Source organism: Plecotus auritus, assembly GCF_963455305.1.
Source record: "Plecotus auritus genome assembly, chromosome: 2".
NCBI classification, from domain to species: Eukaryota; Metazoa; Chordata; class Mammalia; order Chiroptera; family Vespertilionidae; genus Plecotus; species Plecotus auritus.
In genome coordinates this window covers 74,010,861-74,037,824 of record NC_137771.1, presented here as the reverse complement: position 1 = coordinate 74,037,824, position 26,964 = coordinate 74,010,861, and the positions used below count along the sequence as shown (strand labels likewise).

At 39.3% G+C, this 26,964-nt stretch overlaps 1 protein-coding gene across 1 annotated transcript; it reads right to left on the bottom strand.

The window, feature by feature from the left end:
• Window positions 1–1,409: 1,409 nt before the first annotated feature.
• On the bottom strand, window positions 1,410–25,678 carry DR1 (down-regulator of transcription 1). The gene is made up of 3 exons (XM_080658167.1): window positions 24,752–25,678; window positions 12,080–12,243; window positions 1,410–3,485 (listed from the first exon to the last, which is right to left on the bottom strand). Exons 1-3 carry the CDS (start codon window positions 24,969–24,971, stop codon window positions 3,339–3,341), a joined length of 531 nt encoding a protein of 176 aa, XP_080514293.1. The 5' UTR covers window positions 24,972–25,678; the 3' UTR covers window positions 1,410–3,338.
• Between the last annotated feature and the right edge of the window lie 1,286 nt (window positions 25,679–26,964).

The following is a 26,964-nucleotide window of genomic DNA, read 5'->3' as shown; positions in this document are numbered from 1 at the left end:
CCAACCAATCGATGTCTCTCTCTCTCATAGATGTTTCTCTGTCTCTCCCCCTCTCTCTTAAAAAAAAAAAAAATCAATGGAAAGAATATCCTGGGGTGAGGATTAACAAAACAAAATGAAGACTTTGCAGATGTGATTTAAATTATGGATTGTGAAATAGGCAGATTATCATCCAGGCGGGCCCTAAATGTGGAGACAGGAAGATTTGACTATAAAAGTGATGTTGAAAGCAGAGGCTTTGAACATAGAGGAAGGGGCCACAAGCCAAGGAAGACAGGCAATCATCATAAACTGAAAAAGGCAAGAAAACAGATTTTCCACTTACCACCTCAATTCAGCAACCAAATCTGGTTTTATACACTGACTTTGGCCTAATGAAACTGACTTTGGACCTTTGATCTCCAGGACTGCAAAAAAATAAATCTGTGTTGTTTTACATCACTAAGTCTGTGGTAATCTGTTACAGTGGCATAAGGAAACCAGTACACTTACAAATTATAATGAGCAAAAAACCTGTATATTACATGATTGCATTAATCTATGGTTTTATTAGTCTGAATAGTAGTTAATTCTGAGGAGGAAGAAGAAGACAATGTTAAGATAGGAGCAAGAGGCCCTAACCGGTTTGGCTCAGTGGATAGAGCGTCGGCCTGCAGACAGAAAGGTCCCAGGTTCAATTCCGGTCAAAGGCATGTACCTTGGTTGCGGGCACATCCCCAGTAGGAGGTGTGCAGGAGGCAGCTGATCAATGTTTCTCTCTCATTGATGTTTCTAACTCTCTATCCCTCTTCCTTCCTCTCTGTAAAAAATCAATAAAATATGTTTAAAAAAAAAAAAGATAGGAGCAAGAGGAAGGCTCTCGGATGCTCATAATGCTCTGTTGTCTGGGTCTGAGGGTTAGCAATGAGAATGCTTAATTTGTGAAAAACCTTACTTGTGAATTCCTCTATATGTATGGTATGTTCAGTTTTAAAATTGGTACCTTTTCAACATTTAAAAATCTGATAATCTGCTGGGAAAAAACCCAACAAGATTTATATTCAAGGAGGTGGGGCAAACACTTACTAAAGAATAACTTTATTTCTCAAGAATACTAAAGATGTTTCTCTCTCTAAAAGATTTTTTAAAATATCAACAGACAAAATAGTGACTTTTAAATGTTAAAAAAAAGCTAAAAGTAAAACATTGCTTACTTAACTTTTGATATCTAGAACCTAGGACTGTAAATTACAAAAATACAGTAAAACCACATTTTCTTAAATAACGGTAAACAAAGGAGAAAGTCAGGTACTACTTACTTAATGATCAAAATGTGTTTTGGGCCTAAGATTCTTGAAACTAGTAAAAATGTTAGTAACAGAAATCTCCTGTCATTTGTCTGTATAGATCATTAAATATAAAAACAATTTATAAAACACATCAGAATTTTATTGCTTGAAGAATACAGCATATGAAATCACAAGAATGTCCAAATGCAAAATCACTAGGCTTCAAACATATAATACATTATCAGATGCAGTAAAATATTAATTAACCTGAACTCTGCATCAGAAAAAAAAGGTGTGGAAAAATATCTAAGTTGTTTACTTAAGAAACAGATACACTTAAAATAGCAAGTATAAGGATGTTACAGTACAAATTAGAAAAGCCAACACTTATTAACTTACTGTGTCTTAGACTAGACTACCTTTGGTACTTAAACTTTAAAAAAACACACAATCCCTTCTATGTTGTCCAAAGCACATCATAGATACAATGTCAACTTCAACTTAAAACATTCTGCAAAATTAACCTTTTTTGTGGCATGGAGAAGTGTATTTAATAAATGTATAACAATATTTCACTTTTCCTAAAAGTGCAAAATATGATCATTAAGAAATCTAATACTTGTAAACGTTATTTAGCTCTCCAATTAAAATTGAAATCCTGACAGCCACAAATTATCCTTGGGCTTGGTGAATATAGAAATTTAAATAGTTTGGCAACTGACAAAGGAATTTAGATTAGATTACCTCATACAATCTTAAGTGGCCTTTTCCATTGTTTCCAAAATACAAACAAGATGCCATTTCTTCAACACACTGGATTCCTATATAAATCACCGTCATACTTTATTTATGAGAACCAAATTAAAGCTTCCTCCCTTTTAATGAGCAGGTTGAAACTACTTTTTATGTTTCATATAGGGCTGATTAGTTATGACATGCTTTTTAAAACAAAACAAATCAATTTTTAAAGCTATCACTCTAAGATGGAGATGATGTCATTTCAAAAGGAAGCATTGGACACTGTAGGCCATCTAGTAAAAAAAATGTAAGAATAATGTGAAAAACAAACAAGTAAACTATAAGTTAAATTACAAAAAAACCCTCTTTTACAGCAAGCATGCCCATTAACTTTCCTTTCCCCCAGCAAAGGTTTGAATATTCATTAACCTCAGTTAAACCAATAGAACCTAAGCAATTGTTTCACAAGTTCCAATAAACATGGATGGACTAAGCAAGTAATACTACTGACAATTAATGGAGTGAAATAGTAAGAATCATGACAGTCCTCAAAATTGGGCAGTCTTTGAAATGTAATAGTGTAGCTTAAGATGAATTATGCCATAATAAAACCATAGGTTTTACCTCTACATAAAACAAAAATGAAATAAAAAACATGACCCACCAAATTTATACACTACTATGGAACATACCCTTCCTAGTTTTTGAATGTCTTGTTTTGAAATTCTTTCAAATAAGTATATTTATCCGAGCATATGTGTGTGTGTATGTATCTATGTACATAGATATATACACACACACACACACATATATGTAGCCTATATATATATACTCATTTTAAAAGACAAAAAAACACATACTACAGAAATGAACTCGTTCTTTTTAACCAATCTGGTCTAATGCCTACTGTATTACACAGCACCCCCTCCCCCAATAATTTAATATTCCCAATTTTTAGTTTAGTTAAAAGGGCAGAGGAAATGAAAATACAGATTTAGAGTTTCTGTATAAATTTCACTGTATTTTTATAAAGTTGAAGTTTTCTGTAACACTGTTTATTGATCAATAAAGGACTCACTGCTATCTAAAATCTCATAAACACCATTAAAAATTCAAAATTGATATTATACTGAACCTTAAATTTTCAATTGTTCAAAGAGACAGTTTTCACATGAATAGCACACAATAGATGAAAATCAATAGCAGACATCCCTAGGGTACCAGTGGCAAGTCCATCAAGATGCATACAAAATTACAGATAAGCATTTCTTTCACTGTTTTCTTGTGCAGGGAAAACATTTATAGAGGAAACAGAGCCTCAGCTGGTGAATTTCAGATATCATCATCATCTTCTTCATCCTGAGAAGATCCTGCCTGGTTAGATGCACTGGCTGAGGCAGCAGCGAGCTGCGCTTGTTGGGCAGCTTGCTGCATTTGAAGCCATTCCTGCTGGGCCAGTTCTGCTTGTTGCTGTCTAGCCTAAACACCAAAAACATAAGAACAAGTAATTTTTTAAAAACCCATAGAATACACACTTTAGTTAATTGCAAACTTAGTCATTATCAAATTTAGATATTTCCCAACCACTATATAACTGTTGTACATCTGGAGAACAGGAACTCTTTGAGATTGGTTCTCTTATAGATAGTCCCCCCTCTATGTCACATAATTTATGCTTTGGTTCAATTGAAGAAGCTGAAAATGTAGACAGGAAAATCACAATATTCTCTCTTTGATTCTTTTACCTGTATTTCTCTTTTTCTTTTGTTTCACTTGATTCTTCTGTCCTCTCAACTTACAATTTAAAAAAAATTTTTTTATTGATTTCAGAGAGGAATGGAGAGGGAGAGAGAGACAGAAACATCAATGATGAGAGAGAGTCATTGATTGCCTGCCTTCTGCATGCACCACACTGGGGATCGAGCCCACAACCTGGGCACGTGCTCTGACCGGGAACTGAACCGTGACCTCCTGGTTCATAGGTCAACACTCAACCACTGAGCCACGCTAGCTGGGCTCAACTTACCATTTTAATGTAAACATTTTGTAATCTACAAATTTCTTTCTTTAGTTTAAAAGTTCTCTACTACAGTGCCCCCAACTATTGGGGAAAAGTACTATACATGAATGCAATAGCTATCTTGATATTTCTTTTGAGTTTCTATCACAGCTAGTGATATATACATCTCTTTTTCTGTCCCTCTCCTTCCTCTATTAATATACACAAGCACACACACTACATACACAAAACACATATGCACACCCTTCCCATATGTGGAAAGACACTTACCAAGAACTCAATTTAAATGGGATAGTTAGCCCTAGCCGGTTTGGCTCAGTGAATAGAGTCAGCCTGCGGACCAAAGGGTCCCAGGTTTGATTCCGGTCAACGACATGTACTTTGGTTGTGGGCTCCTCCCTGACCCTGGCCCTGGTTGAGGTTCATGCAGGAGGCAACCAATTGATGCGTTTCTCTCACATCGATGTTTCTCTCTGTCTTTCCCTCTCTCTTCCACTCTCCCTAAAAATCAATAGGAAAATATCCTCGGATGAGGATTAAGAACAACAACAACAACAACGCGATACTTAAAATCTATTCATTTGACATATCTATCCTCTATAAAAACCACAGGATTTTAGAAACCAAGATGTATATGCAGCACATGCATTGTTGCCAACAGCTAAGGCTCCTTCCCAATTTAATTTTATCCATTAGCAGAAAAACCACATGAAGAAGGGAAAAAAATAAATGTTATTGAAAAGATCATATAATTTCCCATTAAATGCTACCAAACAAAATGCTATTTCTCCCTCTATGACTTTTCTCATAATTGTTTCTTAAGCCTGGCTCATAGCCTTCTTACACATGGCTAATTCCCAGTCATCATTTAAAACACAAATCAGTTGGTCTTTCTTGACCCTTCTAGATCATATTTTGTCCTCTATTTCATATGCCATAATTCTCTTTGCATTTCCATACTTTGTTCTCTAATTACCCAAGCAAATATCTATTTTCTCCACTACACTTTAGAATAAAGACTTTTTTCATATTCACTGATTATATACATATTGGTAATGTGTATATATATATATTTTGTTAGTCCTCACCCTGGATGTTTTTCCATTTTTCTTTTAGAGATAGTGGAAGAGAGAAACATCAATGTGAGAGAAACACATCAACTGATTGTCTCCTGCATGCACATCGACCAGGGCCCGGGCTGGGGAGGAGCCTGCAACCAAGGTATGTACCCTTGACTGGAATCGAATGCAGGACCCTTTGGTCTGCAGGCCAATGTTCTATCTACTGAGTCAAACTGGCTAGGGTGGTAATGTGTATATTTTCTTGAGTGAATGTTTTGTGGGAAAACAATGACCAACATAACCTCTATACTTCTAACTTTTCTTAATAATCTATCATGAACTTATTATCCAAACATTTCTAGAGTAGAATTCTAATCAGTTCATTGTTATACTTTTAAAAATAATTTAATTGTTACCATTTAAGTCCAAATTTCTCAGCCTGTAGTTCAAGGTCCTCCAAATTACTGCATGACCCAATCTATCCCTCTAATCCTTTTTTGTAACATGCACCTTGTACTCAAAAACAAAACAAAAAAACAAGCCTAGAACATATGTTTCCCAAACATACACCATCCCTCACATTTTCACTATCTTTACTCATGTTGACATTCATTCTATTTGAAATTTCTTGATTTTCACCTACTAAAATTCCACTCTTCCTTCAAGTCAAACCGAAATGCTATTTTTCCACTAAATTTTTTTCCTATTCCTCCAGTATCAATCAGGATCTAATCAGGAGATAAAAGTAACACTAGTTAGGAAAACAGAAAGAATGTAACATGAAGGATTATTAACCAAGTATAAAGTTGGTAATTAGGTAAATGAAAAGGCAAGAAAAATACCCACTAAAGTATAATGTAGTTGGCAACTATAGAGAGCAGTCACCAACCTTAAAATGAGGGGGGAAAGGGAAAAGGCTGGAATTTTTAAAACTTGGGAGCTTAGAGGAGCAACCCATGGAAGTGAAGTTCAGATCTCTGAAGAAGGGGCATTGATTGGAGGAGGGCTCCAAAGTTTGAGACTCACATCCTTGATGAAGATGAATATTCAGGCTGTTTATTTAAGAATTAGAAACACAGCAAACTAGATTCAATTTGTGCTACAGGGAAAAACTGATGTAGCCAGAATGAAGCAGCATTGCTAGGTTGTACAAAGAAACTCGAAATTAATAGGAAGTAAAAGAACGAAGCCCAAGTGCTGCCTTCCTCCTCCAGCCTAGCAATCTCCCTAACTGGCAATGAGAGTCTAATAGTAGTCAGCTAGAAAAGCAGAAATATGGTTTGTAGAGCACTAAGCCCTGTCACAGAGCATAGAAAGGGAGGTTTCAGTCTGAGACAACTGCTTAGTAATTGGCAAACTCACATATCACAAAACTGAATATGACATCTCTGTACCTGGGATCTCTTTATATCTTCCTCATGAGACTGGTCAGCCTCACATACAGTTGTTAGTGTAGGAAATTACAAACCAGGTATACTAATAACTACTTTTCCCATTTTTGTGAATATGGAAAATAGGTATTCTAACACACAGGCATATTTACTTCTATGGCAGGAATACTCAGAGTTCAAAACAGACTAAGAGTGCTTCACGAAAAACATTTTAAAAGTTCGTAAGAAAATTGTAGGGCAAAACAAATGTGTGAATTTATCAAGAATGCTCTGTGTGGCCTAATCAACTACAAATATGTATAATTTCATAGCATTGAAAAAATTCAAATATTATCAAGTCTCTACACAGGTTTTATTGCAAAGGTGCATGGTCTCAAAGTTTATTCAATATCTGTAAAGACATGTACTGGTTATACTAAAAATTTAACTGATATGAGGTATCATGCCCTCATGTCAGCTCCCATACTTTTCTCCCTAAACATAAAAGCAGTCCTATGCCTTTAAAATTATTATTGATTGATAAATTTTATTTGTATTCATTCCCACAAATTAAAATTTCCAATGGTATTCTAATTTCCTTTTACCTTCTTGCCTCTTACCCAATCCATCCCAACTATTTTCATCCTAAAATGGGAGTGTGAAAGAGGTAAGTAGGCATATACTTCCAAATTCATTTCTTCTTTTGGAAATTGTCATTATGTTTTGAGATTCTCACTCTCACATACTAATCTTGATTTTTAATGTTTCCCCCTTTCCAAATATTTGCTACTAGCAGTGAAAGACAGCTTAAAATGAGGCTTTATGTATTTCAAATAAAGTCAAAAGGTGAAGTAAAATATAAGTGATGAAAAAGATGCTGTATTTACTTATCAGTTCCTTTCAGATTTAGAACTTAAGTACTTTATGCTCTGAGGAAGAAGTACTAGGCAGCTGCTATAATTTTACCTCTCTGCTAATTTTCCTCATTAGAGCAAAGAATCATCACCCATATATCAGAGCAAAGAATCATCACCCATATATCAGAGCAAGAAAAAAGGTGATAAGGAAGGGGAAATAAAAAACAGATGACAAGGAGAGGGAGGTGAAGACAGATATGGCAGGCAGTCAATTATTTCTTTCATTCATATTTTTGCCTGGAAAGGATAAAGCATATTCCACTTAAAAATTTCAAAATAGCCCTAACCAGTTTGGCTCAGTGGATAGAGCGTCAGCCTGCGGACTCAAGGGTCCCAGGTTCGATTCCGGTCAAGGGCATGTACCTTGGTTGCGGGCACATACCCAGTGGAGGGTGTGCAGGAGGCAGCTGATTGATGTTTCTCTCTCATCGATGTTTCTAACTCTCCCTCTCTCTTCCTCTCTGTAAAAAATCAATAAAATATATTTAAAAAAATTTTTTCAAAACAAATTTAAGTAAACAAAAGGATGGTTAAAACATTAGCATGGTATTATAGAAAGAGCACAGGTTTTAAAGTCAGAAGATATGAGTTTTAATTGAGAATCCAATACTTTCTAATTGTATGAACTTACTGGTTTTATTTAACTCAATCCTCCCTAATAAACTAAACTCCATAATGATAGAAACTATGTTTTTTTTGTATAATGGTATAAGCCTAGCACCTAGCTCTATGCCTGGTAAATTGTAAGGTCATTAGTAAATATCTGCAGAACAAATGAATAATTTCATGCAAGTTTCTCCATCTCTGAGTCTGTTTCTTAATGTATAAATGGATATAATAACATTTATATTATACATAAAAACTCTACCAAGTATGTAAAGTGTCTAGCAGAGCATGTTTTTCCTTTCATCAAATATTTAACTTGGCACCCTTCAGTGGTTCTCAACCTTTCTAATGCCATGACCCTCTAATACAGTTCCTCATGTTGTGGTGACCCCCAACCATAAAATTATTTTCGTTGCTACTTCATAACTGTAATTTATGACCCACAGGTTGAGAACCGCTAGCAGGGTCGCCTAAGACCATCGGAAAACAAATATTTTTGCGGCCCAGCCAATATAACGCTATGTAAGAAACGTTTTAATAAAAATTTCATAACTTAACTTTTACAATATCCTGGTATACATAATTATTAATAACGAATTACAACGTTTGCTAATGGCTGATTACTATAATTGTATTGCATTCATTTCCCTTATGCACCTTAAGTGCAGGTGCACCATTTCTCTCCACTAATACTAGCAGTGAATATTTATTTTAGCATCCGACTGCCACATCATTAGTCTTATACTGACTTGTTTGGTGTGTGCAACAGGAAATATTTTGCTTTCGGAGACCAAAAAAAATATGTTTATTTGCGTTACGCTTATTAATTTGGGCAGTTATTCAGTGTCTGGTAAGGTAATGTTCAAGAAAAAAATATTAATTTTTATTAAAGTTTTCTATTATTTTATGTTAACAATTACTCATTTATTTCAGCCCTTTGTATTCAGCATATCTCTATCAAAATAAACCTATGTTTCTATGAAAATTGAAGCTTTTGTTTTTTTATGGCCCACATAAACTTAAACCTTGTTTATATGGCCTGTGTTAGCCTTTGAGTTTGACATGCTTGTTCTAGAGCAGTGGTCGGCAAACTCATTAGTCAACAGAGCCAAATATCAACAATACAACGACTGAAATTTCTTTTGAGAGCCAAATTTTTAAACTTAAACTTCTTCTAACGCCACTTCTTCAAAATAGACTCGCCCAGGCCATGGTATTTTGTGGAAAAGCCACATTCAAGGGGCCAAAGAGCCGCATGTGGCTCGCGAGCCGCAGTTTGCCGACCACGGTTCTAGAGTAAGAGGAAAGGGTAGAGAAAGAGAAAGAAATAGCGATGTGAAAGAGAAACACTGATTGGTTGCCTCCCAAACTCGTCCCATCTGGGGATCGAACCCGAAACCTAGGTAGGTGCCCTGACTGGGAATTGAACTTGCCACCATTTAGTGCACGGGATGATGATCCAGCCAACTGAGCCACCTGGCTCTGGCTAATGTTTTTTTTAATCATTACTCCTTTGTTACCTTACATTCATATGGATTATAATACCGTTTGTGTTCACGCCTGCCTCAAAGGCTCGTCCTCTTTAGTACTTATAGATTTTACCAATATAATGGTATGTAAGAAACCATGGTAAAATCTTTAAATACTATAGGTTGTTCTGAGGATTAAATAAAGTAATACAGTTAAATTACTTGGCAATATGATTAATACATGGTTAGAACTCAATAAATATGTAGTAAGCTTTTATTCTCTTATTAGTTTAAATCAGTGGTTCCCAACATGGGGCACACACCCCACAGGGGGGCAATTTGATATTTAAGGGGGGGTCAACTGGAGAATGAGTTATTAACAGTGAATTTCTTATGGTTCTAGAGGCCTCATATCTATACTAATCTATATTAATAAAAGCCTAGGTGGCCCTTGCGTGTGACATCGTCACAAGATAGCCGCTACAAGATGGCCACGTGCACAGCAGAAGCAGGGCCCAGTGGCCGCTCTGTGCGGTGAGGTCTGGGGATTCTGAGGCCCCGTGTGGCACGAAGGAGGCAGGTCCCGGCAGAGGAGGCAGGTCACGGCAGGGGAGGGCAGTTGTGAGCGATCGGGCCAGCAGGGGAGGGCAGTTGTGGGCGATCGGGCCAGCAGGGGAGTAGTTAGGGGGAGATCAGGCTGGTAGGCAGGCGAGAGGTTAGGAGCCAGCGGTCCCAGATTATGAGAGGGATCCCAGATTGGAGAAGGTGCAGGCCAGGCTGAGGGACCCCCCACCCCGCCTGTGCACGAATTTTGTGCAGCGGGCCTCTAGTATAGTATATAAACATACATTGTGACATATTTATGCACTTCAGTTCTCTGTATTTTAAAACTTTATTTGCTATTTTTTCCATATATATACTAGAGGCCCGGTGCAAGAAATTTGTGCACGTGGGGCAAGTGTCCCTCAGCCCAGCCTGCACCCTCTCCAATCTGGAACCCCTTGGAGGATGTCCGACTGCCAGCAGTCAGACATCCCTCTCACAATCCGCGACTGCTGGCTCCTAACCACTTGCCTGCCTACCTGTCTTATTGCCCCTAACCACTCTGCCTGCCAGGCTGATTGACACCTAACCACTTCCCTGCCAGCATGATCGTCCCCAACTGCCCTCCCCTGCTGGCCCGATACCTCCAACTGCCCTTCCCTGCTGGCCTGATCACTGCCAACTGCCTTCTCCTGCGGGGCTGAGGGGACTGGGGGACTCCGGCTGGATGAGGCAGGGCTGAGGGGACTGAGGCTGGATGAGGCAGGGCTGAGGGGACTGGGGGAATGAAGCTGGATGAGGCGCACAGTGCCTGCCGGCCCCCTAGCAGGACTGAGGGAACTGGGGGACTCGGGCTGGATGAGGCGGGGCAGTCAATTAGCATATTCCCTCTTTATTGGCTGTGGGTGCTGCCATCTTTGTGAGGGCATTACAGTCAATTAGCATATTCCCTCTTTATTAGATAGGAACAATTTCTTAGTGATTTCTTCCTCAGTACTTCAACTGTCCTTTCATTCTTTTACTTTTGTGCCATATTCTTTGGAAGCTTGTTTAGACCAAGTTAATGGCCTTTAGGCTTCCTCCATGTGAATAGAAATTCACTTTTTGAATAATAAGTATTATATGTCACGGGGGGGGGGGGGGGCTTAGGATTTTAGAGATGCTTAGATAGGGCATGGCCAAAAAAAGGTTGGGAACCACTGGTTCAAATGTTGACTGGTGTCTAGTGCCTGATAACACTTAAAATTCAAATGCTTTTGGTATAAACCAAGTTGGTTGTTATTGATTGCAAAGAGCTCAGCTATGGTACTAATCTGGAATAGCTTACCTAAAATGATACTTCCCAATTCCAATGGTAACTACCGTAACTGGTAGGAAATCTATTCAACCCAAAACTGCCTTACAATTTCAAATGAGAGGCCAGGTCTTAGTAGGGAAAAAAACAGCCTAACCTTCTCCCCTGCTTTTAAAAAAATATTAGTATTTGGGTGCTAATCTTTCACAGTCTGGGTATTAGACCTGTACCAAGCAAGAGAAGTTTTCTTCCTTTTTCTGCTCCACTGGCACACTTCAAAAATTTTTTAAGATTAGAATGTTTTAAAGGTATATTAAAGATCTAATTTAAGTGCAAAGTAGATATTAATCACATTTTCTTTATATGCCACTCATCATAGATTTTAAAAAGAGTATTTTCTCATCAGCCCATCATTTTATTTATTTATTTATTTTTTCAGCCCATCATTTTAAATCTTAAAAATGTTTAGGTCTACTTTTCATGCTTTGAATAGTCATTCTGTCTGAAAAAAAAAAAAATCAGAGTAAAATCTCAGTAGTTATTTAGAGTTGTTTTTTTTAGAAAACAGGTTGCTGCAAATATTTACCTTTACATGAAGTAAATAACTGGCCAAATAGACTCAAACTGGCCATGTCTACTAAATATCAGACCCCATGATTAAGTAAGTAATCAGCCACAGAAAGAAAATCCTGCGAGGTAAGTTGATTTAGGAAATTATTTCAGAAACCAGTCTGATTTCTATTAGCAAACAGCATAGGATTCAGATGACAATAATTTAAAATGAATTACTTACTTTTGCAAACAATTCCTGTTGCTGTCTCAATAACTCTTCTTCAGGAATGCCAAGGTTTTCCAAACGAGAACTGGCCTTTCTTCTTTTTAATGCTACAGTCTTGCATTCTTGTAAAACTTCTTTTACTTCACTGATATAAGAGCCAAAGCCCAAACTTTCTAGGGCTAGGGAAATAAAAATATGAAAGAATGATAGTATAAGCTTCTACATATGAAACTTTAAGTTTTTGTTTTGTTTTTGAGGAGGAGGTGGTTGTTTTCTAATAATTTTACCTATCTTTCAGTTGCACAGCAATTATCTAGATGACTATGATAAAGTATTTTGTCAAACTTCTTAATATTAGATTGCAAATTAGCTAAAACTTAAGAACAGGCCTTCCCTTTTCCCTTTCTTGCTGACTAAAAACCAAAGCATTTCCTGTAAGAAAAAAAAAAAGTCAAATGTAAGAACATGTGGTTTTAGTAACAAAACATTTTTCCTATGCCACTCATAGTAAATCAAACACCATTAAGTCAGTCACTTTCTCAAAGAAGACCAGAAAAGCAAATATTTGAAATATATTTGTTAATAACATTTTTTGTGCCATTTGGCTTAGAAAGAGTAGGCTTTGATAACACATGTTCTAAATTTCAGTAGGATAGAATAAAAGAGTAGATAAGTTCTTTTGTCCAATATACCAGCAGGAACTATTTTAAGCAAAGACACTCAAACTGCGAAGTTTAAGAAATACTGGTGGAAATAACTTATGAAATTCAGCATTTATATTGAGCCAATGAATTTCCCTTGAAAATAAAACTTAACAGGAAGCATTCTTAAAACATTTCATGTGGTGTGGCAGAAAAACTGGGATAAAGGACAAGTATAAGGATAAAAGAAGCATTTAACAAAAAATTCTTTTTTCAAAGCCTAATGAGGCAGGCAATTGAGGCTGTCTGGTTCCTTTAGCCAGGCAGTCCCTTAACCTTCTCTTTCACGGGAGGGAGGAAGGGGGAGAAGAGAATGGGGGCTTTTTTTTTTTCACATTTTGAAATAAATTTTTTACAAGAAAATACACTCTCTAAATGCTTTCTGTAACTCAGAAAGACAAGGCATGAAATTTCCTTTTGGCTCATAGTGTTTAGAATTACATTGTATAGTGCTACATGTTGATCAAAGCCCTAAAGACATATTTTGTTTTCTGAGCCAATGATGAAATAGAAGTAGTGAAAAACACAGTAAATAAACTTAATTTAGTTCATCAGTTCTTGTAGTCTTTTAACAATTATGATGAACCAGGCTGCCCTCAATAAATATGCTCTAAATTCTACCTTCAGGGATTTGCTCTTCAGGGAGGATATCAAATATACCTTTACAAATCCACATTCCCATGTCAACTGTGGTTTTTTTAAGGCATTTTAAATGATTTCAACTTTAACTACTTCAATTAAACTAATTTCATAATTCTTCTATAAAAATAATCTGATGGGGGGGGAAACCAAGCTGGCAGCATAGGTAAACACCTAAACTGCTGCCTCGCACAACAATTTCAAAACTACAACTAAAAGACAGAACAGACATCATCCAGAACCACAGGAAGGCTGGCTGAGTGGAAATTCTACAACTAGAAGGAAAGAGAAAAGCTCACAGAGAATCAGAGGAGCGGCAAAGAGCTGAGGTACAGAGACGCGCACAGAGAGGAAGGGCGCCTGAGTGCCTGGCTGACTTTCTCTGGCGGGAGGGGGAAGAAAGCCCCCAACTGCACTGAACCCCAGTTCCGGGCAAAACCACATGGACCCAGGCTCATACAGGGGGAGTCTGGACTGTCAAGTAGACAGAAAGGCACATGGAGACTCGGAGAACCAGGGGAGCCGCGGGGGAGAGGGGTCTGGAGGTGCGCACGCGCACGAGTGCTCGCAGAGAAGGCTGAATGCAGAGGTTGCTGCAGGCATCCCCTAGCAGAAGGGAGTCGGAAGCTCCTGACTGCACTGAACCCTAGTTCTGACTGCACTGAACCCCAGTTCCGGGCAAGACCCTGGGGACCCACGCTCTTACGGGGGAATCTGGACTGTCAGGTGGAAAATCAGGGGAGCCGCGGAAGGCAGAGGTCTCGAGGTGCGTGCACAAGGGCAAGGCTGATGGGAAGCCAAGACTGTCTGCTCCGCCCTGCGACTCTGCCCCATCCAAGCTGAGGACAGAGGCTTTTGCAATTTTGCAAGTCTAATCCTATAAGGCTGTCTCCAGCACCGAACTTCTCCCAGCATAGACACAGCTGATCCTGACAGCCAGTTGGCCTGGAGGTCAATTCCTCCCAATGATACCAACAACAATCAAGACTTAACTACAACAAGGCTGTACACACAGTCCACAAATGGGTGCACCAAGAGTGTCCAAGGTTAACTGGTGCACCAAGGTTAACTGGGGAGGCCGACCCACTGGGCCATATAGGAAACCTAGCACACAAAGCTACCCTACCAACTCAGGGAAGCAGTGAAAATGCAAAGACAAAGAAACAGATCACAAATGAAAGAAATGGAGGGAAACAAACAACTGGATATAGAATTCAAAACCACGGTTATAAGGCTTTTCAAGAATATCCTAGAAAAGGCCGATAAATTTAGCGAGACCCTCGAAGATATGAAAAAGGACCAACTAGAAATTAAACATACACTGACTGAAATAAAAAATATTATACAGAGACCCAGAAACAGAATAGAGGAACACAAGAATCAAGTCAAAGAATTGAAATACAAAGAAGCAAAAAACACTCAACCGAAAAAGCAAAATGAAAAAAGAATCCAAAAAGTTGAAGATAGTGTAAGAAGCCTCTGGGACAACTTCAAGTGTACCAACATCAGAATTATGGGGGTGCCAGAAGAAGACAGAGAGCAAGATACTGAAAACCTATTTGAAGAAATAATGACAGAAAACTTCCCCTACCTGGTGAAAGAAATAGACTTACAAGTCCAGGAAGCACACAGAACCCCAAACAAAATGAATCCAAAGAGGACCACACCAAGACACATCATAATCAAAATGCCAAGAGCAAAACACAAAGAGAGAATATTAAAAGCAGCAAGAGAAAAACAGTTAATTACCTACAAGGGAGCACCCATACGATTTTCAGCTGATTTCTCAACAGAAATTATGCAGGCCAGACAGGTGTGGCAAGAAATATTCAAAGTGATGAATAGCAAGAACCTACAACCAAGACTATTCTACCCAGCAAAGCTATCATTCAGAATTGAAGGGCAGATAAAGAGCTTCACAGATAAGAAAAAGCTAAAGGAGTTCATCACCACCAAACCAGTATCATATGAAATGCTGAAAGGTATTCTTTAAGAAGAGGAAGAAGAAAAAAGATAAAAATTATGAACAACAAATACATATCTATCAACAAGTGAACCTAAAAATCAAGTGAATTAAAAATCTGAGGAACAAAATAAACTGGTGAATATAATAGAATCAGGGGCATAAAAGGGAGTGGACTGATAATTCTCAGGGGGAAAGGGTATGGGGGGTGCAAGAAGAGACTGGACAAAAATAGTACACCTATGGATAAGGACAGTGGGGGGAGGTAAGGGCAGAGGGTGGGGCAGGAACTGGGTGGAGGGGAGCTATGGGGGAAAAAAGGAGAAAGAATTGTAATAATCTGAACAATAAAGATTTATTAAATTAAAAAATAAATAAAAATAATCTGATGGCCCTAGCTTGTTTGGCTCAGTGGATAGTGTTGGCCTGTGGACTGAAGGGTCCTGGGTTAGATTCTGGTCAAGGGCACATGCCTGGGTTTGGGCTTTATCCCCAGTAGGTAGCGTGCAGGAGGCAGTCCATCGATGATTCTCTCTCATCATTGATGTTTCTATCTCTCTCTACCTCTCCCTTCCTCTCTGAAAACAATAAAAACATATTTAAATAAATAAATAAATAAAAATAACCTGATACCATAAAGTAGAGTCTATTACTTGAATTTTAACTAAGGCAACTTTCCGACCCTACCTTGCCACCCCAAAAACTTCAGTAACACATTATTCTGAGTTTTGTATATCAAATTAACTGCTGTATAATTCTTGGCCTCAGGAAGCTTGGGGTATAGTGAAAAACTAAGTGAAGATTAGGCAGCCTTCATTTTTCACTTGAACTAATAGTTTACTTTTTAAGTGTCAAAGCTAGATGCCAACATTTTTATCTTTTTTCGTTTTAAAAAAAATAGTTTTTATTGATTTTTAGAGAGGGAGGGAGGGAGAGGGCGAAGGAGAGAGAAACATCAATGTAAGAACAGAACCTTGCCGAAACCGGTTTGGCTCAGTGGATAGAGCGTCGGCCTGCGGACTGAAAGGTCCCAGGTTCGATTCCGGTCAAGGGCATGTACCTTGGTTGCGGGCACATCTCCAGTGGGAGGTGTGCAGGAGGCAGCTGATCGATGTTTCTCTCTCATCGATGTTTCTAGCTCTCTATCCCTCTCCCTTCCTCTCTGTAAAATATCAATAAAATATATTAAAAAAAAAAAAAAAAAAAAAAAAGAACAGAACCTTGATTGGTTGCCTCCTGCATGCCCCCTACCGGGAACTGAACCAACAAACCTTTCAGAGCACAGGACCACGCCCAACCAACTGAGCCACACTGGCAAGAGCCTTTTTTCTCCTTTTAAGGCACAAGCAATGGCAGTGTATTTTCAATAATATTGGCTGGAGACAAAATCAAAAGAAACCAAGTGAATGGTTTATGATATCCTGCCACATTCTAAAGAACATCTTACCACCTTAGCCCTACATCAAAGACCTCCAGGATCTAGCTCCACCAACCTTTCCAGCTTTACTTCGCCATTACTAAATTCCTGCATACTTCTACTAAATCTGTCTGCTCGGTGTTTCCCAGCAGACACCAGTTTTCCACATTTATGTTGATGGTAATGCAGTCAAGGCCTAGATCAAACTCCATCTTCAAACTAAGCTTGCCTGATCCTCCTAGACAGAGTATTCTTCTCCTTTTGAAATCAGATAGACATAGAATTTAAAACTTAGTTGTCACTGCATTTGTATTGCATAATCTTGGATACGTTACTTAATATCTCTAAGCTTCAGTTTTCCATCTCTAAAATGAGAATGGTATTTATTCCATATCTTTCTACAACCAGAAGCAGTATAGTGGTTAAGCATGCAGGCCCTAAATCTGCCAGGGCCTGACCCCCAGCTCTCATATTAGCTGTGTGACCCTACATAACTTCCTTCACCTTTGCCCTTAAAATAAGAATAACAGTATCTACATGTCATCAGATTAGACTGCTGTGAAGAATAAATAAATAGATATAAAGAGCTTAGAACAGAGGTTGGCCCGTTGATAAAGCAAAATAAAATATTCACTATTATATCTGCATTAGTTCTAGGGTTGTAGGAATCAACCAAATAACTAATCTAAAGGATTTAACACACTGTCTACTACCTAAGAGTAGTTTAACTGACTTGGACTATGTATTATTATTCTTTATTTTTTCTCTTACATTTAAAAGAGTCCCCTAATAAGGATATAGGACCTAAATATACAGTTATGCATTATCACACCTATGTTCAAGTTGAACAAGGATATTTATAATATAAAATATTAAATTTACAAAATTAACAAATCAACACAATGGAGAGATACCTCTTTGAAACGTCATAAATTACCAGACTAGACATTTAAAAAAATTCATTCCAAACTACCTTTAACCACGGAGGGTTTGGGTTAAAAATTAACAAAAACAACTCACCTTTAAAAACATCTAAGGTTGAGAACACTGCTTTAAAAAAAATTGCAAGTAAGTCCTAGGTTAATATTTAATATTTATTATTCAATGAGCTGCTATATACAAATATTGTACTCACAATAAAACAGTTTAACAGGAGCAGCTATAAATTTAAAAACTGAATTTACTTTTAGCAAATATTTAAATATATTTAGGATACTATATTAATAACTGGATACAGTATCTTCTAAACCGGGAGATACTTTACATCATTTCTTATCATGTAACAGTAATCATTCCCATTTTACACAAAGTAGAATCCTAAAGGAATTAGGGCAGTGGTCGGCAAACTCATTAGTCAACAGAGCCAAATATCAACAGTACAACAATTGAAATTTCTTTTGAGAGCCAAATTTTTTAAACTTAAACTTCTTCTAACGCCACTTCTTCAAAATAGACTCACCCAGGCCGTGGTATTTTGTGGAAGAGCCACACTCGAGGGGCCAAAGAGCCACATGTGGCTTGCGAGCCGCAGTTTGCCGACCACTGAGTTAGGGGAATGGCTCTTAAGAAGGGTTACAATTTATGGTTATAAGCAGGCTGTTCAATGTACAACAGTACCATATCTAAGGAAGGTCATCCTATCTAATAAAAGAGAAATATGCAAATTGACCGTACCTCTGCTACACCCTCAAGCCACGCCCACCGATCAGGAGCGAGTATGCAAATTAACCCAACCAAGATGGCTGCAGCCATGGAGCGAGCAGGAGGCTTGGGTTTCCCTGGCAATGGAGAAAGCCAAGCTTCCTGCACACCCTGGCCGGCCCAGGCCTCCGCTCAAGGCTACAAGTTTCAATTATAGAAGATAAATAAATCCCAACAAAAATGGTTGTGGCCACGGAGCGAGCAGGAGGCTTGGTTTTCCCCAGCGATGGAGGAAGCCAAACTTCCTGGCCAGCCCTGGCCTCCACTCAAGGCTACAAAGTTTCAATTATAGAAGATAAATAAATCCCAGACACCAGGGCCTCCGCTTGGGTCACTGGGGGGCATGGCCAGCCTGCAAACCACCACAGGCCCCTCGCCCAGGCCGCCCCACATCCTAAGGGAACCCCCATCCTGATACAGGACACCCTTCAGGGCAAACCAGCTGGCCCCCACCCATGCACCAGGCCTCTATCCTATCTAATGAAAGAGTAATATGCAAATTGACCATCACTCCAACACACAAGATGGCTGCCCCATGTGGTCAAATATGGCTGCCCCCATGTGGACACAAGATGGCCAGCAGAGGAGGGCAGTTGGGAGGGATCAGGCCTGCAGGGGAGGGCAGTTGCGGATGATCCGGCTAGCAGGGGAGGGCAGTTGGGAGGAACCAGGCCTGCAAGGGAGAGCAGTTGGGGACAAGCCTGTAGGGGAGGGCAGTTAGGGGTGACCAGGCTGGCAGAGGAGGGAAGTTGGGCCTGCAGGGAAGGGCAGTTGGGGGGGCGACCCAGGCCTGCAGGGGAGGGCAGTTAGGGGTGACCAGGCCTGCAGGGGAGGGCAGTTAGGGGTGACCAGGCCTGCAGGGGAGGGCAATTAGGGGTGACCAGGCCTGCAGGGGAGGACAGTTAGGGGCAATCAGACTGGCAGAGGAGCAGTTAGGCATCAACCAGGCTGGCAGGGGAGTGGTTGGGGGTGATCAGGCTGGCAGGCAGAAGCGGTTAGGGGCAATCAGGCAGGTAGGCAGGCGAGCAGTTGGGAGCCAGCAGTCCTGGATTGTGAGAGGGATGTCCGGCTGCCCGTTTAGGCCCAATCCTACCGGGGCAGTCGGACATCCCTTGAGGGGTCCCAGACTGGAGAGGGTGCAGGCTGAGCTGAGGGACACACACACACCCCCATGCACTAATTTCGTGCACTGGGCCTCTAGTTAGGTATAAACAGAATAGATTTGTATGTTTATAAAATAGTGTTATAATTTACATGTTAAAATCTGTGCCTTTTCTAGCAGATGGTGATAACGGTTTTTAAGGTAGGTATATCATTTTCTAATATGTACAAAGGGACTTTATGGAATGTTAATGGTCCTGGCTCTAAGGATCTCAGAGTAAAATCCAAAAAATAATAATAATCTTTAAAAAATTTGTGGGTAAAACACACACATCATTTGTTCCTCAGAGGTCTGGCTACTACCCTCTGTTATTTATCTTAAAACTATGCCCAGGAAAGTACATGGTATATTAGGGGGAAAAAAATCACTTAGCACACTTTTCAATTTGAAAGACATATGTTAATAAGATACCCACTTAGAAAAAAAAGTAAAAACTTCCACCGCCAATAATACTTATAATACAGCTTATCTTATTTCAATCCTGAAAAGTTTAATTTTAACAAAAATTTGTTTGAATTACTTTATACTTCACAACATAATGCATGTTTTTCATTTAAAAAACATAACAACATTCTCTGATTTTTGTATTTTATTTTGTTTGTACGTTGCGGGGAGGAGTGTCTGTGTAATGTAATTCACTTAAAATACATTAAAAGGATGTAGCCAAATCGACATTTTGGCTCACAAGCCAGGCAAGGTTTCTGAAGACCCTTAAGAACTATGTCCTCTATGGTATCATAACTCCTGGAAATCTGAGACAATGAGAATGATGGCAGAGCAGGCATTAAGTATCATTCACCTTTATATCCTTAGCAGTATCTAGCACAGTGCCAAGTACATAGTAGTATTCAAAAGTAATTGCTGGGTGGCAGAAAAAAACAAAACATATACTAGTATCAATTTTAAGAAAAATAATAAAATCCTAACTTGAAAAAATAATGATTATATACTGTGCAACGCAAATTACATGTTGTCTCTTAGGAAAAAAATATCCGCATGGACGATTATTTAGGCAATATAGTATCATTCTCATTTTCATTATTATTACAACTTCTCTGCAATTACTCAGGTCCCCTGATTTCAAAACTCCTTCACATCCACTTTCCAAAATAGACTGTGGTTTAGACTTTAGAGCAAAGCTACTCAAAGTGTGGTCTGTTTATGCCAGAATTGCTTGTAATGGTCTGTGATGAGTTAAGTATGGAAAAATCAAAGTAAGCATTTAAGAAACTTCATAGCAAAACTGTAACTTTGTGGTGATAGATGTGTTAACTAACCTAATTGTGGTAATCATTTCAAAATATATACATATATCAAATCGTTACATTGTACAACTTAAACTATGCAACGTTATAGTCAATTATATCTCAACAAAAGGGAAAAAAAAGAACCTTTATAGCAATTTGACAGAGTAATTTTATGTCTATTGACTCTAACAACAAAAAATAAATTTTTTATTTATACCTTTTTTCTTATTTTTCTAGTGATCCATTTTTATTGTATTTTACAAAAGTACCAGTATGAACCTTGGCTGGTTTGCTCAGTGGTTAGACCACTGGCCTATGGATGGAAGGGTTGTGGGTTCCATTCCCAGTCAAGGGGATGTACCTCCACTCTGGGTTCCGGTTCAATCCCCAGCCTTGCTGGGGCATGTGCAGGAGGCAACCAATTGATGTGTCTCTCTCACATCAATATTTCTCTCTCTCTTTCCTCCACACCCCTCCTCCCTCCCTTCCACTCTGAAAATCAATGGAAAAAATATCCTCAGGTGAGGATTAAAAACAAACAAACAACAACAACAACAAAACCCCACAGAAAAGTACCAGTATGAGAGGGACTAGAATTTTTAAAAAGACACTCAACATAGCTTACAGCAACTCAAATGCTGAAGAAGCAAATCCTCAAACTTTTACTACTTTCAGTTTCTATTCTCATAAATGTGAAAAAAATGTAGCAAGAGATTAAAAATGCAGAAAGAAAATATTATCACTTAAAATATTCTTACACTCTGGCTTTACAAAAGGTATGATGTATGGTTAAACATAACAGACTTTCAGCTTTATATTTTAACTAGAGGCCCGGTGCACAAAATTCACGCATGGGTAGGGTCCCCAGCCTGGCTGGCGATCAGGGCCTATCAGGGCCTATCAGGGCCTTCTGGCTGCCGGCTGGGGCCTTCCTTTGTTCCGTGCCACCCCCCTGGTGGTCAGCGCACATCATAGCAAGCAATCAAACTCCCAGTCTTCCAGTCAAACTCCCAAGGGGACACTTGGCATATTAGCCTTTTATATATATAGAAGATCAGAAATACTACATGAATTTTTAAAATTATTATTGTAGCATATTTCATAAGATTCTCAACCTTGACTGATTCTCAATAATTGCAAGTTATACCTGAAACTATTAAGTATTATTTATACATAAATGGGGAAACACTTAAGAAATTTCCCAAAGGTGAAAAACTTTCCATTGTAGAACTTGCAACTCTTGACTCTCAATGTCTATTCTTTCCATAATGTAACAGAACATGTTAGAACTCATTGAAGAATTTGTTCATTGAAACCAGCAATGGAATATGAGGAGCACCTTACAATTCCCTCTATTTGTGTATCTGTGATCTTCAATACCAAGTCTACTTTCTAAACTCAAAATAAGCAAGACATTTAGGAAAATATTTTAATATAACTTTATAGTTATAGTATTTTAAGTTATAGTATTTCACATATTTACATAATTTCAATAAAATTACTTCAACTTTACTTGAGTCTTACAGAACTGACTCAAGCAAAGTAGCAAGTGAACAAGTGAGATGTCCTGAAGCAGTCTAGTTCATTAAACTTATTAAAATTCCAAACTTAAAACAATTATGCTACTTTAAAATGTATATTACTATTCCACTTAGATATATCTTACATTCCTAAATAATCAGTGCTGACAGAAAGTGTAAAAAAATGTGTCTACCGTGACTTACCTAGCTTTCCAGTTAGTCTGTAAAAATGCACTTAAAACACCTAAAATATATACACATTAAACGTTTCTTTAAAAAAAATGTAACCACTTAAGCAAAAAATATATATTTAAAATGATTAAGAAATCTGAAACTAATATGAGATTATAAATGTATAAAATGTAAACATCTAACTGGGGAAAATTTTGGGCAAAAATGTAGGTCCTTATCCACTAAACAATGTCAATGTTACAAGAAGAAATAGGTAAATTTATAAGACTATAACAGGTCCATACATGATTTTTAAAAAATTAATACATCATATTCAGTACGCAAAGGAAAATGTTTTCATTGGAACTTTCTGACTTATGTGGTAAACTGAATTTATCATATTCCAAAGTTGAGGCATTTAACATACTGCTTGCTACAGCTGCACTTTTATTCCATCATGTCAATCAGAAATCTAAATATATCCTAGAAAAGAATAAACTCTACCCAAGAAGAGGTTGTAATGTGTTATTAGATTTTTGGAATGATCCCCACTTCTGTGGTGTAAAACAAATGTTTAAGGAGATCCTTTAAAATTTTTTTTGCAATTTTCATTAGAAAGGCAATGTTGATAAAAGATCATTTTTCTTTTTTTATGTGTTGGATAATCTTGTGAAGGACTTTTGACAACAATTGCACATACAATATAAAAATAAAAACACAAGAGGGAAAATAGACAATTTGACTTTCCTTAACTTGCCAGGGTATCCAGCACACCAAACAAATAGAAAAAAAATAGTTGCTTAAAAATGGAATATGATTTTTCCTAGGGATCTATTTTCTCCTTATATACTAAAGTGGAAATGGCAGAGTATATTTTAAATCTACCTCCCACACGTATCATTTAATCCTCTTGTCAATATTGACAGTAAAATACTGGAGTATATGAGCAGATGTGTTCTCTACTTCAGAATAACAGGAAAGTCACCCTTTAAAAAGTGAAATTATAACAATAAAATGGCAGGCAGCCACTTGTCTACCGAAATGATTAAAATTAACCATTAAACTTATTACTTCTTTTCTGACTTCAAAAGCAATCAAGAAATTGACAGGATTTTAATTGGATTATTATAAGGGGCAAGCTATCACTTCAAATTGAACGCAACTTTTGCATAAGAGTATATGTAAGTACTTCCCAAGACATTATGACCAGTAAATGTCTCTCCATCCCTGAAACAATCAGAATATGATCTCTCAAATCCCTATTACTTTTCAATTTAAGAGAGAAGAAACTGTTGAAACTTTCAGAAATGTTGTTCAATATAAGTTTAAGTGTATACAATTAAACAGTAATGGCAGCAGGAAAAAATAGGGAAATGTTCCATGAAAAAACATCTCTTACAATCTATTAATACAAGCTTTAAAAATGTATCTCCATAGAACAAAGGAAGCTATATAGAAGGAAAATTAAAGAAAAGTAAGAGAAAAAGAAAGAAAAGAGAGGGGGGAAAAAAGAATATTCACCCTTTCTTACAGAATAGAACTGGAGTTCTTTGGTAACTTCTTGATTAATGGTAGGACCATCAAACAACTTTCAAAGCAGGAAATATACTCTTTCATTCACCACCAATAAACTTCACAACATTCGTGTGAAGAATTTTTTTACTCATGCGGTTAGAAAATTCAACTTTTCCTCTACATTGGTAAAGAGATTAGTGGGAAAGGGGTGCTGTCCCCACTCATTCTTGAGGTTCCTGTCTTAATTTTAATTTTCCGAGGGATCCCTTCTGGGTTCCTTTCTCCGTTGTCATGATCTACTGATCTACGTTTCACTTTAGGCCGGCAATTTCTCACTTGTCAAGTCTAGGTTCCACTTTAGGCAGGCAAAATTCTTGTTCTTGCTTCGGCTTACCTGGTTGTATGCAAACTGAGACTAATACTTTACCTTTGGGTATGTTAGCTGACCCAAAAGCTTGCAGTCCTTATTTGTACTCGCTGGATGAAAAGTACCACGGGAAAACTACCTAGGGATTTTCTCCGGCTCCGGCTACCTCCATGCCCGCGTGGCCTTTTCATTTTCCAGTACCGAGCAGGGAAGAGGAATGAGGGCTTTGACGTGAACGGGTCACGCGACTGTCATTTAAACAAAATCCCACACCTAACACTTACCTTGAATGACATGCTCTGGAGAAATGGTCTTCTTTTCCGATTTGTTGCAAATCTCATTGGCTTCAGAAGATATAAGGTGAATGAATTCAGTGCAGCAGTTCACCACCAGCTCCCGGGCATCGTTGGCCACCCGAACATTGGGGAGAGTCTCTTTGATCATCTTATTGATAGCAGCTCTGGGTATAGTCAGATCATCATCGTTGCCAGATGAGGAAGCCATCGTCTCTTCCTATCTCTCGCGCCTCGACTTTAAAAAACTCCCCACTTCTGGTCCACTACTCCACAAAGGTTTTTCAAAAGGCCGCCCTCGGAGTGATCCAGGGGCGCTGTGAGAAGAGGTGCAGAAAATGAAGGGGGGAGGGCTGGCACCGGAGGACGAGGTACACCCTGTGTGAGATTCAGGGCGAGGTTGGGAGGAAAATCGGGGGGCTGAGGGTTCTGGGGCCAGCACTGCCCAAGTCGGGAAGGGAAAGTGAGGTGGTTGGGGATTTGAGCACCAGGAACCACCTCCGTGTATCCCCAGAGAGGAGGGCGCTGTCGCCCAACCGGTCTCCAGCGGCGCCGGAGCACAGGAAGGTCCAGGGACACAGGCTTCGCTGCGGTACCGAGCGGACACACAGCGGGCTGGGCACTAACGAGCCGGAGCCGCCGCGGCCGCCGCCGCCAGCAGCCGTTGCCGCTGCCTCGGCCAAACCATCCTTCGGACACCACGCCGCCGCCTCACAACATGTCGGCCGCGGCCGCTGCCAGAACCCGGGCGGGCGCCTGGAAGCAACTAGGGATAGAGTCAGGCACAAGGGAAACGGCACTGGGGGCCGCCGTGGCCGTTTAGCCCGAACGCAGATCGTGGAAGCCGAAACCGCGGCAACGGTGGTCCCTCAAGAGGCCAGAGAAGGTTTGTGGGAAGCCTTTCCCGACACCCTTTGCGCTACCGGAAGCCTCTCCTCCAGGCCCCCTCCCTTCCCGATCAAGTTCCGGGAGTGACGGAGCCCTTCCCCCACCCGCGCCTTCCCGCCCATCCGCGCGGCCCCCACTTCCTCCTGCCGCGGTCCCGGCACGCGCTCTGGTCCCGCGCCTTCCCGGGGGCCGTGGCCGGGCGGGCGCGCGCCTCGCGGTCCCGGCGCCCCGAGCACGCGCCTGTTGGCGACTGCCGCGTGGGACAGAGCTTGGCGGGCGGTAGGGGTCAAACAGCTGACGCCTCAAACCGTCTCCTAGCCACGTTCCGGGACAAAGGGGCGCTGGCTTTCGTTAAAAGAACTCTCTTTGCTGTTCCTCAAAGAGCCCGAATTGGGATTGAACAGGAATAAGGCCTGGACTCTAGAATGAGCTGTGGGGAAAGCCCGTGTGTCTCCTGTCTGCACGGTCCATGCGGAAAGCTTTTGATGGTACCTAGAAGACGTGATTGGGGTCAAAGCTTCCTGTGGTCCTCCACACAGTTTCGTTTTATGGGAAACAAAGCATGCAGAGCAGTGACTTGCCCTCCCATGGCTAATCCGGAAACTAGAAATGTGATACAAATGGAAATGATGTGTACCGTGCAATGAGCCATATGAAGAGGTTCCAACTTGGCCATTATACATGGTGTGTTGCGCGTAGGCTTCTGGAGGGGAAAGTATGTGAAAGTATCTAAGCAGCTCTGAGTTTTGCTTCTGTCCAGGGTGTCTAGCAATGTCAACGCGTATTAAGTTCTTCACAAAAACTGCATTATTTTTTTAAAAATTAAGTTTGTCATGCTGTTATTTGCAGGAAGAGCCTATGTTATAAATCAGTTTTGGCACTATTAGTTAATTAGATACTTTGTTCCTGATACATTGGACAGCACCACGCTTATTTGAAATGTTTTCTTAAACTAGTTTAACAAAGACTTTAGATGTATCTCCAGAAGATCTTGGTTAATTATACTGTTTTGTTTTTGTCTTTATTTTTTAAAAATATATTCTATTGATTTTTTTTACAGAGAGGAAGGGAGAGGGATAGAGAGTTAGAAACATCAATGAGAGAGAAACATCCATCAGCTGCCTCCTGCACACCCCCTACTGGGGATGTGCCCGCAACCAAGGTATGTGCCCTTGACCGGAATCGAACCTGGGACTTTTAAGTCCTCAGGCCGATGCTCTAGCCACTGAGCCAAACCGGTTAGGGCTGTCTTTATTTTTAAAACTTTTATTTTTTTATTTTTATTGATTTCAGAGAGGAAGGGAGAGGGAGAGAGA